The sequence below is a fragment of the Phalangium opilio genome, unplaced genomic scaffold (genome assembly GCF_054372755.1).
Source record: "Phalangium opilio isolate 3A_F unplaced genomic scaffold, DU_Popi_V2 ptg000041l_1, whole genome shotgun sequence".
NCBI lineage: Eukaryota > Metazoa > Arthropoda > Arachnida > Opiliones > Phalangiidae > Phalangium > Phalangium opilio.
Genome location: NW_028324165.1, coordinates 8,226,519 through 8,244,768, shown reverse-complemented (window position 1 = coordinate 8,244,768; position 18,250 = coordinate 8,226,519). Strand labels below are relative to the sequence as shown.

At 35.5% G+C, this 18,250-nt stretch overlaps 1 protein-coding gene and 1 long non-coding RNA gene across 3 annotated transcripts in view; one reads left to right on the top strand and one right to left on the bottom strand.

Moving 5' to 3' along the window:
* LOC149679764 (extracellular serine/threonine protein CG31145) overlaps positions 1-12,722 on the bottom strand; it is an 83,801-nt gene extending 71,079 nt beyond the window's left edge. Inside the window, exon 1 of one of the 2 annotated variants that reach the window (XM_089835607.1) lies at positions 12,053-12,722. In XM_089835607.1, the coding sequence (XP_089691733.1) occupies positions 12,053-12,519 (467 nt within the window). In that variant the 5' untranslated portion in view covers positions 12,520-12,722. Of the gene's footprint in view, positions 1-1,854; positions 1,972-12,052 lie in introns of those variants that run through there. The other variant, XM_089835608.1, reaches the window with a different exon arrangement.
* Positions 1-18,250, top strand: part of LOC149679762 (uncharacterized) — a 107,809-nt gene that overhangs the window by 65,253 nt on the left and 24,306 nt on the right. The window lies entirely within an intron of this gene.

The window sequence follows — 18,250 nt, the reverse complement described above, 5'->3', positions numbered from 1 at the left end:
TGGTCATACTTTAAAGGGATACACCGAACTAGAATTAGTTCTTTTTTTTTAATCGAAAAGAATAAAAGATAATGAATATATCAGTTGGAACCATGTTTTTATCTACAATATTAAAGAAAATAAGAGCAATTAAGTTTCTGAACGGTTTTAGTTAGCTTTAGGACCGTGTGATGGCGCCTGTTACAAATTTCCTCTCCATAAAACCATCTCTCTCTCTCTCTCTCTCTGATTGGATGTATTCAAATTTTGCGCCACAAACCTTGTGGCTAGTATTTTATGAGAAAGGGACGGACGTACGCGTTACATTAGCTTAAACTAGAGATACCTACTTCCACCCCTATTTACTTCTGGTAAGGCATATAGAGGTATTTAAATTTTAGAAACATCCTATCTGAGAGGAAGTTTAAAAACTGAAACGGAATTCATTAACTAAGGCATTAAAGCGGATCTAGGGAAAACTTTTTTAACGGCTTAATATATTTAAAACTATAGGAGGGTTGGGTACTTGCGTAATCATTAAATGTAATACTTAAAAAAAAACGGAAGCTATTTAGGTTAGAACGACTTAATACGTTATTAAGTAAACGATGCGCGTGCAAATAAACCAAGCGTGAAACTCTTGAATTGAATTAAATTAACTACAAATGTTTTTAAATTACAAGGTCAAATAAATCTTTTGATTTATACTACGACCGAGATAAAATATTTAGGTATGTTTGTTTTTGTCTTTAAAGATGGGATAGGTGATACACCATAATTTAAAATGGTTAGATGCTTTTATAAAGATATAATTAAAGCGTGTTTAATTTAAACTAAATTTTTAATTATATTTGGGCGCTATACCGTGAAAGATTAGTGATGTTAGTAAATGTATGAATGAATGAATGAATGAATGAATGACGTATTTGTTAATTATTATAAAAATTATGGGACATGAAAATTAAGATTTAAACTAATTTTTAAATTATTTTTGGGCGATAAACCGTGGAAGATTAGTGATGTAAATGAATGAATGTATGAAGTATTTTTGTTTATTATGCTAATTATTATAAATATGGGGCATATGTTATGTTATTAAGATTTTATTTATGATTTAACTAATTGGGATAGTTGCGTATGATTCTAGGTTAATGTGTGTATGGATTTGCATACACCTTTTTTTGATAAATAAGCATAATTACATCATAACATAAGAATGTCAATAAATATTCAAATTTTTTAGTATTCTAAGGGTTATTTCTTCCATATAAGGGTCTGTTTAAGTTATAAGTAATTAATTAACTAGTTATTTATTTATTTATTTAATTATTTATTAACCGCGGTTTTTGGGTTCAGGGTCAAATATGATAATTTATAGTTATTGCTTTTTCCCTGTAAAGAGATAAAGACAAGGCCCAATCTCCTGATAGTTCTTATTTATTAGGAGATGTTTTGGTAGGTCTATCTTGCAGACAAGTTCGTTTTCAAATATTCCATATGTGACATTGAGATATTTGGGGTTAAAGGTCAAGCAGTCTATGGCGAAGACACATTTCTCCGGCGAAGTAACAGACCCTTTTAAGGCGGAAAATCCAGTAATAATGTGGATGCCCAAAGATGTAAGAAAGTTACCAGTCTCGCAACAAATTTGGATTAGGTCCGTTTGTAATTTAAGTCTTTGAGGAGCATTGATGGGTATGTTTGTCAACAGTCTTAACAGAATAGTGGTCAACACACCAGACTCTAGTCCACCCCTACCTATCCCGACTTTTGAAAATTGTATATTGTTTTAAATGTAAACAAACAAAGAATTTCTAAATCAAATTACATTTTTAGAGGGTAATTTCACAGTAAAAAATTGCCCCAAAAACTTACTTTCAAAATAATAATCAAAACCAATATTACTGAAAAATAACTGTGTCTTTGAGCCATTCGATTCCGATTAGATCATGCGTGCACCCATTCCTTTTGGAAATTTATTTTATTATGGTCTAACCCAAAAAAATAGGGGGGCCTATACATTTTAAAAAGATATTGAATTCATATCATATCTTCAGACTGACTTATATCATTCATAAGTTTATGAGATATGTTACGTAATAAGTATGGCACTACCTATACACGTTTGTAATGCTACTGAGAGACTTACAGCTCGAGTTAACTAGTTCGAAGGAGAACGACGGAAGCGAGAATTGAAGTACTACACTCGGTGGTTAATTAATTTTGCAGGACTTGAATCCATCTAGCTCCTATTTAGTCTGCATTACTAAGCCTTTGACAGCAGCGCCAAAACCAGGCGTACATCGCTTTACCTCGAATCTATGACCTACTTCAATCACTTCAAAATTACAAGCTCCAGTTTCTAAGTTACCAGTGACAAACAAATGGAACAAAGCCTTGGACAGCGCCTCACCAGGCGTACGTCGCTTTACCTCGAATCTATGACCTACTTCAATCACTTCAAAATTACAAGCTCCAGTTTCTAAGTTACCAGTGACAAACTTATGGAGAAACATATCTTATGAACTTATACGCTGCAACAACAGTGGGTCTTCTTGAAGAAATATTCTATTCCATAGCTAGCAAGCAATAATGCATGCATGCATAGAAAGAAAATATTTCTAAACTAAAGAGTACAGGTACTCGAAAATGAGATAGAAGGTTCTAGAAGCCTAGGACCTCTTATCTTCATACAGAATAGCAATCTTCTCATAAAAAGGCTCACATAAAAAATACATATAGAAAAGAAAAAAAATCTGCTTATCGTTGCAGATAGTTCAACTTCAGAAAAGAGAGAAGAGGGGCCAAGGCCCAAAGCTCAACCACCACCATCCTGCACTGTCTAACCCGTATATCCCAGACTCCAGTACCCTCTGAATTTTGATAAGCTTTAAGCAGGTCTTGATGCTCATATTTTGGTCAGCTCATAACATTACTTAGATAAACCAGAGGTGAATTTCTTGAAGTGTGTATCTACACTCTACAGACCTACACGTGCACTATAGATGCCATTTCAGGAGTACATTTTAGGTAGGCCTGAGTGACAATTCTTTCAGCAGTAGTCGTCGTAACCAGATTAAACCGATACCGATGTATCGGTTTAGCCAAATATCGGTACCGATACCGATGTGGCATGCATAGAACATTTTCGACTCAAAAAAATTATAAAGAACACACCCCTTAATTTATGCCAGACTTATTAGAAACACCCTGTATCACCTATTGATGGGTTTTATATAAAGGGCTTTGAAGTCAATCATACCAACCGCCATTTAAAAATGGCCGCCCATTAATTACAAAGATGTCAGCAACACCTGGTAAAGTACCTTTGCTACTTAGCAACTACTGAAAAACATTTTTGCCATTTCAGATACTGTAATTTCATAGTTACCAAGAAGTGATATCTAGTTTATTAGGGAGAAGGTATAAGATGCCTAGCCTAAGTATTCGCGCGCCATAGTCCCAGCTAGTCCCCCTTTCAAAATACAAGGGGGGACGTAAAAGGAGGCCGGGCTATTTCGCCTCTCCTCAGTCGGAAAATATGACTGTGATTTTCGTCATTCGCGTCGCGCTGACGTGGGTTTTCAAGAACCAATGAGATGCTGGTTGTAATTTAGAGGCAGCGGGGATTAACTCCGGACCTACTATACGTTTGGACTGGAGATAAAGCTGTCTAAAATGTAGCGAAATTATAACTTCTCCCTAGTAAACTAGATATCGCTTCTTGCTGTTCCCAAAAACCTACATTTCATTACCTAACTTCTTATTTCTATGTCATTTCCATAAGCACCTATATTTGTTTATTTTTTACCTGCCCCGAGTGGTCCGGTCGTATGAACTCGTGCGTAAATTTACAGTCGTGAATTCAAGATACAGAAACAAATATTTATTTATATATTCACCTATGTCAAGTCAGAACAGTTTCATAGGGAAGTCTAGGGTTGGCGCAACGAGTGTTTTGTTGAACTTTATTTAAATAGAAAGATTTATTTAAAGTTTTATGTATATCCTTTTATATCTAAGTTAGTCTTTAAAGTATGTTAGTGTAGGCGTGAAATAATCGCGTTTAAAGGTGCGTTGAATTGTGACCAAAAAACTAAAGAAAACATCTAAGAAAATTATATTAAAAATATTGGAAAAGTAATCATTTAAAAGGTTAAAGGGTCCTCGGACCCCAACTTGTGCCAACTGTTGATAAAAATAATATTTTGGCCCCATTATTGTATAGTTATTTATAAATGTTAATTTTAAATGTATTTGGCATAGTAAGTTAAGGCCTAAAGATGGACAATGTTTGGACTAATCAAAAGGTTAGGGGGCCTCGGACCCCATCTTGGATCAAGAGTAGAACAAAAAAAATGTAGTTTAATAAAAATAGCATTTTTAATGCAAATGGCCAAAGCATTGTAGACCCTAAGATGGTCAGAAAGACATATGCTTTTTTACATATAATTGTAGACTAATAAAAATGTTTGGGGCCCTCGGACCCCATTTTGGTTCAAGAGTTGAAAAACAACTTTGGTCATTCTAATGTAATTGGCCAAAGCCCCTAAAGGCCCTAAGATGGACAGAAGGACAATTATTTTTTTTTGACATATAATTGTAGACTAATCAAATGTTAGGGGCCCTTGGACCCCATCTTGGATCAAGAGTTCAAAACCAAAATTTGCTCTCCATATACTGTAGTTACAAAAGAAAAAACACCTTTTTAACATAATTGCATCTCAAATAATTTGAATAATTTAAAATAAAGACGAAAATTTATGTTAAATTTTTAAAATAAAACCAATTTGCAAACCTGTAATAATTTTAATAAACCGTAAATTTCTTTTAAATATTTTCACTTTTTGCTATAAGCCCCTTAACACTTTAACAAGTTACGGCTATATAGGTAGGCCTAGGCCTAGTAAAAGTCAAATATTCATTTAGAATAAAGAACTGGTTTTAGCCCAGTGTTTTTTGGAATTTTTTTAAACGGTAACCAGCCCTTTTTAAGACATAACATATATAAAAGAGAAATGAGAATCTTCACTTTTTTTTTACGTTGGCCGACTATCTGTCTCTATAACCTCAGGGCGATTTGCGAAAAAATTTCACTTCAAACCACGTGCCCGAAATAATTCTTTATATTCAAGAAGCTAATTATTAGATGTAAAAATAATTAAATTTTTTATCTATTTCTACATATATGTCCAAGTCCTGACTGACTGAATGAATGATTTATAATCAGCGTTCAGCCCATACCGCTTAAACTAGAAAGTTCAAATTTGCATGGGACGTTTGTGCTCCCATATCTCATTAAGTTAACCTAATAACCATAAGTTCATAAGATGTGTTCCATAAGTTTTTCACTGGTTAATGAGAGCTTGTCATGAAGTGACGTAGGTCATAGATTCCCGTAAAGCAACGCTAATCATTCCTATTAGCTGTATGTATTCCTGATAAAATCCGTGGTACAGTAACGTGTTTAACTTCAAAACAACGATCACGTGCCACCAACAAAAGTATAAAAAACACAACGATCACATGACATGAAAGAGGTATTAAAACACAACGATCACATGACATGAAAGAGGTATTAAAACACAACGATCATGTGACACCAACAAAGTATGAAAACAACGATCACATGACACGAAAAAGTATTAGAAAATGGAAAACTTCTTATCATAAAATCAATACTTTACTTCAATTAACAAACTTCTTTCTCCCTTTAAATTATCATAAAATCAATACTTTACTTCAATTGAGGAATTTCTGTTTCAATGTTACGTAAGGGTAAGGGATGAGTTTTAAACGGTATATTTTTTTTTGCAAAAGCGAAAATCTAACGAAAATGCACTTTGCAATTAAGAAAGAGAGTTGTTATCTCTGTTTTTGCAACTTTACCAAAGGCCATTTTTTTCTATTTTATTCTGGTAGCGCTCGATCGCCATTTGCCGTAATCTACTCTTGTTTGTAATTAGTGGAAAATGTTTGCGGCTTTTTTTTTAAACACAGGGAGTCGTTTTTTATCAGATATCGTGGCGGTGCTGCTACTTGCTTGTTTGGTTTTAAAAAGAAGTCTTTTAAGCGTAGGTTTTGTGGGAAAACTAGTTTTTTTAAGGGTTGCCTTTTTTCTTCTTTCATTTAAGATAAATTTCATTTTGAAGGTTTCCGAGATCGAAATTGAGATTGAGGGTACGAAAAGGTTAACTTTCAACTGATCAAGATTTATCTAATTATTTTTATAAATTAAATTACGAGAGCTCCCCGGTCGAGGTCTGGCCTCGACCTATCTTGATTCTTGAAGAATTTAGTTAAAAAACTTGTTAACTTAAGCCTAATTTAAAATAAAGTGTCAGTGACTACATGGAAAGGTCCATGGTACTCAAAATGAAGCTCTAGTTATTCTATAACATCCTACCAAGAAGTGGTATCTATTTTATTAGGGAGAAGGTATAAGATGCCTAAGTATTCGCGCCAGGCCATAGTCCCAGTCCCCTTTTCAAAATACAAGGGGAGGGGGGGAACGTAAAAGGAGGCCGCGGGCTATTTCGCCTCTCCTCTGAGTGGGAAAATATGACTGTAATTTTCGTCATTCGCGTCGGTCGCGCTGACGTGAGTTTTCAAGGACCAATGAGATGATTGCTGGTTGTAATTTAGAGGCGGGGATTAACCCCGGACCTACTATACGTTTGGACTGGAGATAAAGCTAGAAATGTGGGGGCGAATTTACACCTTCTCCCTAATAAACTAGACATCACTTCTTGATAATACTAATATTACGATAAGTTAATAAGATATGTTCCCCATAAGTTTGTTAATCTCTGGTTAGAAACTGGAGCTTGTAATTTTGAAGTGACGTAGGAGGTCATAGATTCGAGGTAAAGCGACATACGCATAGTGAGACGCTGTCAAAGGCTTAGTAATGCAGACTAAATAAGAAGCCGAGTGTAGTCAATTCTCAGTGTCTTTCGAAAAATAAATAACATTTTAATTTTATATAGTGGTTTGTTTTAAATATAATATAAATTTCAACTTTATATGTATACATTTGGGTAATGATAAAGAATATATAGAGCCCTAAACAGTAAAAAGGAGCCTATAATCCTGCCAAATTCCTAGCAGACGAACCATAAAAACACTCGTAATCACGTCCCTCCTCCTCCCAAACTTCTTATTTAGTAATCCGTAAACTTCCGGAATCCGGAAACGTTTGACAATATTTCCTAAACGACAAAATGGTTAAAAGTGACCTTGGTGAACGTTGGCAATCACCTATTGTCACGGACCCTTGAAATTACAAATAAATATCTCTCCCAAAAATCTTTACAATATTACCAAATTCAACCTAACAGCATAAGTTTATGAGAAATGTTCCATATAAGTATGACAATAATATACACGTTTGTAATGCTAGAGGTTTACAGCTCGAGATAACTAGTTCGACAATGACAAGCGAGAATTGAAGTCCTACACTCGGATGGTTAATTAATTTTGCAGGACTTCCATCTAGCTCCTATTTAGTCTGCACAAGGTCTGCATTACCAGGGATAGATTTAATTTTAGAAGTAGGAATGGATTGAACGGTTCGTATTTACTTCAGTCCCACCCAGTATAGAGCCCCTCCCTCCAACACGTAACGAAAAGTTTAAATTATCTTATTGGCTGCTCACTTAAACTAGGTTTTGATGACGTTGCTGACGGGGAATGGCGAAAAATGCGTAATTCCATTTTGACTCTGTCGCTATGACCCGTCCACCTCTTCTTTCTATCCCCCCCCTCCATCACGTGGAAGGGGGTTCAGGACTTTGAAGCGCGCCCACATTACTCCGTCCTCAATTCCTACTTCTAAAATTAAAGCTATCCCTGGCATTACTAAGCCTTTGACAGCGCCAAAACCAGGCGTACTTCGCTTTACCTCGAATCTATGACCTACATCAATCACTTCAAAATTGCAAGCTAAGTTACCAAATTTAACAAACTTATGGAGGAACATATCTTATTATTGACTTATGTTAACAGTAATTTCCTCAAACATTACGACACCAAGATTATTCCGAATTCCATCGATTTTATACTTAAACGTAACTGTATAAATTAACATATAAGATCTTTATCCCAATTTGAAGCGAGTCTTCGTTTCCACGTGCTACTATAACTTGATGACCTTAATAACGCGTAGAGCAAAACCAATGAATTAAAACCCAGCTCGAGTTGGTAGGTGGCCTTGAGGTCTAATGAAAACATAAATACATACATAACATTCTGACATCCTGCTATAGCAGCAGTATATCGTCACAAATAAATGATAATTTCCAAAATGCTTGCTGTATGTGGTATGGTTTATTTAAAGAAAAAATCAAGTGTTTTATAAGAATAATTTGAATAGTGAAACATATAGGAAATACAGTCTCAAACTGATATTTAAATTCAAATTAGTTTCATAGATGCTTTTAAATTAATACCTGTTGTTTATTAACCAGAAGGCAGGGAGTTACGCGATTGGCCAGAGGTGCAAATTTAAAATTATCTATGAAATTTACGAAACTAATTTCAATTTTAAAATCATTCTTAGACTGTATTTCCTGGATGTTTCACTAATAATGCAGCTTGGTCTTATCAGTGATAGATTTAATTTTAGAAGTAGGAATGGAGAACGGTTAGTATTTACTTCAGCCCGACTCATAGACCACCCAGTATAGAGCCCCTCCCTCCAACACGTAACGAAAAGTTTAAATTATCTTATTGGGTGGCTCACTTAAACTACGTTTTGATGACGTTGCTGACGGGGACGGCGAAAAATACCTAATTCCTTTTTACCTCTGTCGCTATGACCCGCCCGCCTCTTCTTTCATACCCCCCCCCCGTCCCGTGGAAAGGGGGTCCGGGACCTTGACGCATGCGCGCCCAGATTACTCTGTTCTCCATTCCTACTTATAAAATTAAATCTATCCCTGGTAGAATTAAGAATCGACAACAAAAAAATCACTTTATTTTCCTTTACACCGTTCCTTTAATTTATAATTGCAAGGGTAAATTATTGATACATTGGAAAGAAAGAACGTTATAATTTAAATAATAACAACAACAGGTGGGACGCGTAATTAATATAACAAGGTATAGTAAATCATTGTTCAAAATTTATTCGAAAAATAAAAATATTAATAAATAATAAATAATACGAGCTAATAATTAAATTAAGTTACTGCAGTCTACGCTAGTAAAATTATGATTGCAGGTGCTGCTATGGTTCAATGATTTATTATATCACAATCTAACGTACATAATATACTTCAAAGGTAGGCCTAAGTTAGCCCAAAAAGGATAGGTTTCATTATAAGATAACCTAATAACTCATATATATATATATAAATTAAATTGTAAATAGACGTTCAAAAGTCAGGCGCGTCTCAGACCGTTCTAACTTATCCAGTAAGTTAATTGCTCAAATATATTTTTTTTAATATTGTAAGGAATGCATACAGCCAATAGGAATGATTGTGGTCCTATATATTTCGTATTAATTTATATATGAGTTTTGTGGGACAAATCTTAATATATAATTATAGGATTTTATAGGGAAAATGTGTTTTTATAGGAAAATATAGGAATAAAAATGATGATCATATATAATACTATTTTGGCTTAATCTATGTAGAAAATTCTCAATAAAAAATAATAACAAATTGGATTTTACTTTCAAAATTCAGAGGAACTTAATTAAAATATAATATATCAAAAAATCCTGAGCGAGCCTTTGAAGCAATTTCGTTCAAATCTAGTCAAATGTGATCTCGATAAAAGAGGCATAACTATATTTTGATAAATTAAAAAAGAATAAAGTTCTTTACTCTTTGTAAAATAACCCTTTTACCTTTTTAATTTTAACGGAAATCCGATTTCTCTTTAATTGAACTTATTTGTAAAGGTAATTAGGTAGTTACGAGAAAATTTCAAAAATTGGCGCGCATACCCGAGGCTAATTACGTTAAAAACGTGACATTTTTCGTGTCTCGAATATCTGTCCTTTGACCTAATTGTCGTTCACTCATTGCTAGAGTTAATGGTTTGAACGTGCTAACTTGACATTATTCGAGATTAAATATACTATAATAAAAATTTATAACGTAACTAGAAACCTTTTTCATTTTTTTCTTCTTTATTTTTTTAAGGGAGCATGAAAGGGGTCACAATCAAGTTGTTTGGGATTCATTTGGAATTTTGAAATGTAAAATTATGACACAAGTCTTTTGAAATTGCTTAAAAAAATAAGCCTAACTTGGGCCTAAAGGGACCTAACTTAACCTTACTTTACCTAATCTAATCTGAAACAAACCCGGACCAAACGTGAACCTATTATATTTAGACATAAGTTCATAAGATATGTTCCCCATAAGTTTGTAAATTCTGGTAACTTAGAAACTGGAGCTTGTAATTTTGAAGTGAGTGAGGTAGGTCATAGATTCGAGGTAAAGCGACATACGCCTGGTGCATGAGGCGCTGCTGTCAAAGGCCTAATTAGTAATGCAGACTAAATAGGAGCTAGATGGAAGTGCTGCAAAATTAATTAACCACCGAGTGTAGTACTTTAATTCTCGCTTCCGTCGTTCTGGAACTAGTTATCTCGAGCTGTATGTCTCTAGCATTATGAACTGTATAGGTAGTGTCATACTTATCATGTAACGTATCTCATAAACTTATGGTTTTAGTCTATAATGAGGGTTTTGAGCATATATTATCATTTCATGCTCCCTTTATTCAAAATTAAGCTTTAAAAAAATTCGCAGTATTTATTTCCCAAAATGATTAAAATTGGGATTGAATTTCATTTATTTTTATATGGAAATGTTTTTCAAAATGAAGCGATATTAAAAACTTTGACGTTATTTGATCTAATAAAAATATCCAATATGCAGCAAAAAAAAAATTTTTAAATTTTTTATATATTCATTAAGTTAATAGAGAGTTTAAGAAATTGACAGCAAAAAACTTTCGATGTCGTGAGAAAAAAATTAAATTCCAGGTGTTTGCTTCTCAATATTATTTTTAAATTAAATCTAATTAGGCTAACACCTACGAAGTTCTCATTTAACTAAATTAAGAAGAAGAAAAAAATGACAAAACGTCCTGCACGGTACTTCATCACGTTTCTCGGTTGACAACTTCTTAAACCTCTCTAATAAAATTATTTTTTTTTAAGTATAGTTCTAAAGATTTAAACGTCACAGCGAAAAAAAGACATGTGATTTTCCCAAGTTTGATCTTCAAATTATGCCTAACAACACAATTTTAGTGAAAGAGTAACTTGGCGAAATTAATATCTCATAACGTCAAGAAGTGATATCTAATTTATTAGGCAGAAGGTATAAATTCGCCACATTTCCATTTTCCAGCTTTATCTCCAGTCCAAAATTACGTAGGTCCGGAGTTAATCCTCGCCTCTAAATTATAACCAGCTTCTCATTGGTTCTTGAAAACTCACGTCAGCGCGACCGACGCGAATGACGAAAATTACTTCAGACTGAGGAGAGGGGAAATAGCCCGGGGCGTCCTTTTACGTCCTCCCTTGTATTTTGAAAGGGGGACTGCAGGCACTATGGCGCGCGAATACTTAGGCATCTTATAACTTCTCCCTAGTAAACTAGATATCCCTTCTTGGTGATATATATAGTCTATTTTTTATTGGGCGAAATTTCGAAAAACTCGCAACGTTAAACTATACACTTATGAAGTTACAATGATTGTAAAGTGATTACGTGTAATCATTAAAATACCTGTACCTTTATTTTAATTACACCCGTAATCAATGTACAGGTAATTAATTACTCCCTAGTAAATTACCTCGTACCAAAATAATTTTCGCAAAATAAAAACCACGTGTTTAAATAGTTTTCTTTCAGACAAGGAGGATTCACACCATTTACACAAGGAGACCAAACTTCAGGTGTAAGTATAAGTTACACAAGAAACGCAAACTCCCATCAGGTGCAATCAAAAGCCGGCCAGGCCTCCTTGTGTAAAAGGTAGTCCTATAAATCCTCCTAATCTGAAAACTTTCAATATTAAATTAATATAATATAAAACTTACGTATATTGAATCCCATAAACCTCAGCTAACGATGGATTAAAAACCTTCGACTTTGGAACACGATTTTCCAAGGCGAGTTTCACCAAGTCCGTGTAATCATCTTTAACCACGTTAACTTCGGCCGAAACATTGTTCAAAGAATTAAACTTGAAATCCGGGTTCAACTGGGCTTCTTTTGACCCTAACTGACGAGCTAATGCTTCATTTAAAAACCTTCTATTTATTACATTGGCAACTGGACCAGCACCAGCACCAGGAACCGCAACATCAATTGAAGCCGGGTTAACACGAGAAATTAAGTTCCTTAAGCCTAATCTTAAGTGAGAAGGTTCCAAATGGTCCAAATCTCCCCGAGACTTTAGTTCCAATACTAATAAACACGCGGCAAAAATTACAGCCGTTAAACTTAACGCTGTTAATAACCGTTGTTTTAATTTCATGTTGTGAGTAGGACAGAAACGCCGCATTGCAAATATCTTATTACGATTGTTATCTTGGATTTTATCATATTTAATAGTAATTAATTTAAGTTAATTAGTTTATGATGTTATTATAAAGGTTTAACTACATGCCGAGCGTGTTTAGAGCACGTTTTCGCGTAACTTGATGCCGAGAATCTCACTCACTGGAGGTCTTTACGCATCGAGAGAGAAATTTCCTCTGAATCCAGAGAAACTCTAGGCCGCGATTCTAGTTCTAAGTTTTCTGGTAGGCGCCGAGCGGCGCTGTAGTTCCCTACGTACGGTTGGTTTATAGCCGTTTTCTTTATCAATAAGGTCGAGGGGTTGGATAGTGGATATTGTACAGGGAAATGAGAATATTTTGTCAAAACTAGCTAGGTCTTGGAACCAGTGACAACGTCCCTAGTGTCCAAAATAATGTACTAATTGGTCCTTAGGACCACGGTCCCTCCCTTAGTTTTAGTATATATGAAACCATGCAGTGACTCCAAGTGTTCAAAATAATAAACTGGTCCTTGAAACCAGTGACCCCCTAGTGTCCAAAATAATAAACTTGACCTTGGGTATGGTCCCCCTTAGTTTTCTGATATTTTTGCAATACTGGCCCCTTAAGTGATAATTGGTAGTGCTGTGGGAGTACTCGATCGAGTATCGAGCCGAGTACTCGATAAGAGATCTTCTAAGACTCGAAAAAGTTAAGGCTCGATAAATACTCGGACCTGCTTTTAGAAGGCCTTTAACTCTGAAAATGAGATGTAGTAGCTATAAAAAATCTACTAGAAAGCTAGTCACTCTTATTGGTTAACAGACGCGAGTTAGTGCTAATTGGGTAGTTTAGATCATAATGCCAGTGTAATTTAGTAGGGAAGTAGTTAAAGTTACCAGTCCTGCACCAAATTTGTTTCATATTGTTTGAAGTTATATCTTAATTAAATCTTAAAGTCTTTGTTGACAAACAAACCCATCATTCGCCTTAAGACAACAGTCACAACAAGGCAGGCAACACACCAGGCCCATTTCTTGAAGAAAACAATAAAATTTGTATCTTATCTAAAATCATTTTGTTGGCACGGTTTACAACAACACTAACCACTACTTTCGGGGGGAAGTGTGCCACCCCACGTATATAATCTTACCTCGTGTCTTATATGTGACGCAACAAGCTCGTTCAGCTTGTATTAAAACTGATAGCGAAAAAGGGGGAATACAAATTTGTTTTTTATTTAAGTCAGGTTTTTCTTTTGGCTTCATATACAACGACCTAACATTATTCGTCTAAAATTATTACGAAATCGTAGGCAGAAGCCATACTTTAGTTCTCAGCGTCAACTTATACGAGCTAGAGGTCGATTTATAGCAAATGTTTGTCAATTTTTCTTTCTTTTAAACTGGGGGGTAGAGAGAGAGAGAGAGAGGATTTTCGTTTTCGAGGGCGGACGTTTGTGAACATAATCGTTTGTGTCTGTGCCAATTTCATATATATATTTTTAAAACTGTTATGTACAGTTACAGGAGTTGTATTATATGTTGGTATATAAGAAACACGTGGTCGTTTGTGAGTTGTCTTAGTTAAGTATGAAAATAATGGGCTGTGTATTTATTATTGTTCTTTTAAGGTATTATTAAAATTACCAAGATAATAGCAGTACCGTTTTATTAATAAACTAAAGGAAAGGTTCAGGTAACATAACATTATATCAAGAAGTGATATCTAGTTTATTAGGGAGAAGGTGTTAATTCGCCTCCACATTTCCAGCTTTATCTCCAGTCCAAACGTATAGTAGGTCCGGATTAAATCCCCGCCTCTAAATTACAACCAGCATCATCTCATTGGTTCTTGAAAACTCACGTAAGCGCGACCTACGCGAATGACGAAAATTACAGTCATATTTTCCGACTGAGGAGAGTGTAGCGAAATAGCCCGGCCTCCTTTTACGTCCCCCCTTGTATTTTGAAAGGGGGACTGGGACTATGGCGCCCGGCGAATTCTTAGGCATGCATCTTAAACCTTCTCCCTAATAAACTAGATATCACTTCTTGATTATATCTTAAAGAACGGGCATAAACATAAAAGGTAAATATTTTAATAAAAATTATCTCTTATTGCAAAATAATTACCATTTAATTTGTCTTAAAAACGAGAACTACTACGCGGCCATTTTTAGTGGCGTCTGCTAGCCAGAACCTCTTACCCCTACGGGACTGGGAGAATTCTCACAGGCTGAAAGCGCTATGTGTCAATCGTGACACGAGATGTAGAGCGTGCCACAGGAATTTTGTTTACAACATTCCTACTAAATGTATGAATTCCTGGTGAAATTTAATATGAACAGGAGAAATTTCGCCTAACCAATTTTCCTGATATTTACTTTTTAAGAGGTCAATTATACTCAGGCTTTTTCCCAACAAGTATAAATAAAACATTGTAAAGGTAACTTTCGAAAGCTGCGTTTGGAGTTAGGTAATATAAAATAACACTTTGTTTACTCAGCTTTAACTACGAAAACTGCCTACCTTTTTTGTCCCTGATAATTTGAAATAAAATTGACAAGATGGAACCCATATAAATTAGTATGTATTATTTCACAGAGTTTTACCAAAGCGTTTTTTCATTTAAAAATTCAGGCATCTCTGATTTTTAAGATTTTGGTTGTCCTTTGACAAGAAGTGATACCCAGTTTATTAGGGAGAAGGTATAAGTATCCTAATCGCACGCCATAGTCCCAGTCCCCCTTTCAAAATACAAGAGGGGACGTAAAAGGAGGCCCCGGGCTATTTCGCCTCTCCTCAGTCGGAAAATATGACTGTAATTTTCCTCATTCGCGTCGCGCTGACGTGAGTTTTCAAGAACCAATGAGATCCTGGTTGTAATTTAGAGGCGGGGATTAACTACGGACACGAAGTATCTCTTTAAGATATTATATTAGACAATGAAACAATTCCTGAAATTTTTCCAAATTAATAATTTGAGTTTCAACCGTAGCCCAACCCATACACTTTAAGTAACAATCTAAAAAAAAATTGGCTCCAGTCAACAAATACCAAGAATTCACTTTTCAACTTTGGAGGCCAAAAATTTGCAGGGCGATTTTCTCCGCTTATGCCTGTACATTTTCCGTGACAGCTAAGCTTTCTTCGCGCAATCTCTTATACAGTTCATCCCAAAGGCATTAATCAATGAAACCAGAAGGGGATAATAGAAGAAGGATGGCACTCCGTATCCTCTTAATACTTGTTATGAAATTACATGATTCTTCCCAGGCGAGGGAATTACCCTTTTTGAACATTTGCTCTCCCGCTCATCAAACTTAATTAAGATGGGCATCGCACCGTGCTAGGGTGCATTCTATAACTGTTTGGTATTTACTAAATCCTCAGCAATCAATTAATCCACAAACCTTGATTGTCTTGACGTGATGGGACATAAGCGTATGAATGCACCTTGGCAAATAGTTAAGCAGCGCTAATAGGGAGTGGGCAAAGGGGTGAAAATTTCCCCATACTAAGCGTCAGACACTCACTCATCCAATCAGAAGCCTTCCCCCGCTAGTCTTTCACGCTGTGAAATTTGCCGCCATTTTGGTGGAAAGGGGAGGAGCCATTTTAAGCCACACCCCTCTGGCAACTCCCTATAGAGTAATGATGAGGGAAAAACTTATCGCGAATGTTTGTTAGGTTTAGTAAACTTGCTATAATAAATGTTAAGGGAAATCATTTTACAATTACCCCGCGAGCTTTGTGGGTGGTACACTTCTCTCGAACAGAAGTATTATATTCTTCTGTTTGAAAAGAACGAACCATTTTAAGGCTTAAAACATTACAAATTATACATTCTCGGTATTGTAAATTGCACGTGAAACGAACGAGATATAGGAAGTATATAAAAACGCGGGTCTAGAAGATGGTTATCGAGCGAACAGATAAAAGGTTCGACTTTGCACACTGTAGACAGGGTGAGAGAGAAAGAGAGAAAGACTTTTGGCAAAAGTGTCTATCTACACGCGGCTCTATGTCTATAGTATAGCGGCAAGATCCTTGTAATATCGTTGCCCCCACGTCGACAACTATGTAAGGGCTTGATTGATTAAGGAAAAGTGGAGTAGAGAGGATACAAAGTCTATTAAACCGATGTTGTGTAAAGGCCCATTCAGACTATCTTCAGTAAAATCTTTAGTTCACGTCGGTCGCCTCGTTAATTTTGTCACGCTCGCGTAGGTACGTTCATTTCCCTGTTCATACGCGAGAGCGGACGACGTATATGTCGATTTTTGACTTAAAACTGAGTGATTTTTGAACCAAGACTTTTGGATACTAAAATAGCTGCTTATCCAAAATGATAAACAAATACCGCTGGCCAAGAATACTAAAACTTTTCATAATATCGTCTGCTTATGCGTAGCTCACTCGATCACGCGTTAGTCTGGGAAATAGCACACTTCCTCTGGTCCAAAACCAGTTTATTAATTGCTAGGAGCCTAGGACCAGATTTTAAATTCAAAAAGTGGGGGTGACTGGTCCTCGGGACCAGTACCTTGCAAGTCTATAGGAGAACAAAGGTTGGGACCAGTCCGGAGACCATTTTATTATTTAGGACACTAGGGGGGTCACAGGTCCCAAGGACTAGTTCGAAAAATATCCTGGTCAGTAACTTAGGCGTGATTGAGTGAGCTATGGATAAAGAAAAGACGCTAACGAGGTGGCGCCATCTCGACAGACTAAATTGAAACTTTTTCAAACTAAACCCGCTGCGAATTTTTTACGTATATTTGTTGACACGTGATAAATTAAGCGAGGAAAGCGACTTCGCCGACGTGAATTAACGTACGATTTTAGTAGAGTCTGAATGGACCTTAAACGGTTTAAAACGTGACACAAGTGGTCGGAATTCATTAAATTCCGCCATATGCTATCGGCGCAGCTTTGTTAGTGTATTGCATACTTAATTTTCTAGCACCAATAACTGAGCATTTATTTGATAACTTCAAATTATTATTACTCAACTTCTCAGTCTCTCTCAGATTCAGAAAAGCTATACATGTAAACGCGTTGTCTGTGAGGATCAGATGGATGTTGTTCAATTCAGGGCTTATCACTCATTATCAATATTGTATCGGGGGAAAATTGGAATAGTTTCATCCGATATCTATAAACGAAGTTAACTTTACAAAGTTCTTATTGCTTGTTGCGTTAGAAAGTTTTATGATTTGAGTTTAACAAATTGACCGGAAAACGAAACGCAATAGCCCGTAAACATTTTCGTTATTAAATTTAAATTTCACTTGGGCTGGAGTTAAGCCTATGGATTGAAAATGATTTAATTGAAAATCACGTGTGATCATTTTCCACGAGTCATTAAGATTTGAAACATTGTTTAGAGAGCTTTAAGCTAGTTTTCGTAAACACTACAGAATGAGAGATAACAGTTTTGGAATAGAAGGTGTAGAGCTCTGCCTTTGTAGATGCATTGCATCACCTGGTCATGTCTCGGCCTTGTTCTAGGCATGACATTTTGCCCTAAGGGACACTGTTTTTCAGTTATGATTTGATGGATGTTTTAGGGATGACCCATTAATTAAATTATTAATTAATCATTGTCTAAATCAGTTTCTTAATTAAATTTAAGGGGTCATCCGTAAAATATTCTTACAGCAATCTTAACTCGAAAAAAGTGTCCCTTTGAGAAAAATGGAGGCGATAGAAGTATAGAACATTTTCGACTCAAAATAGATTTCCCAAA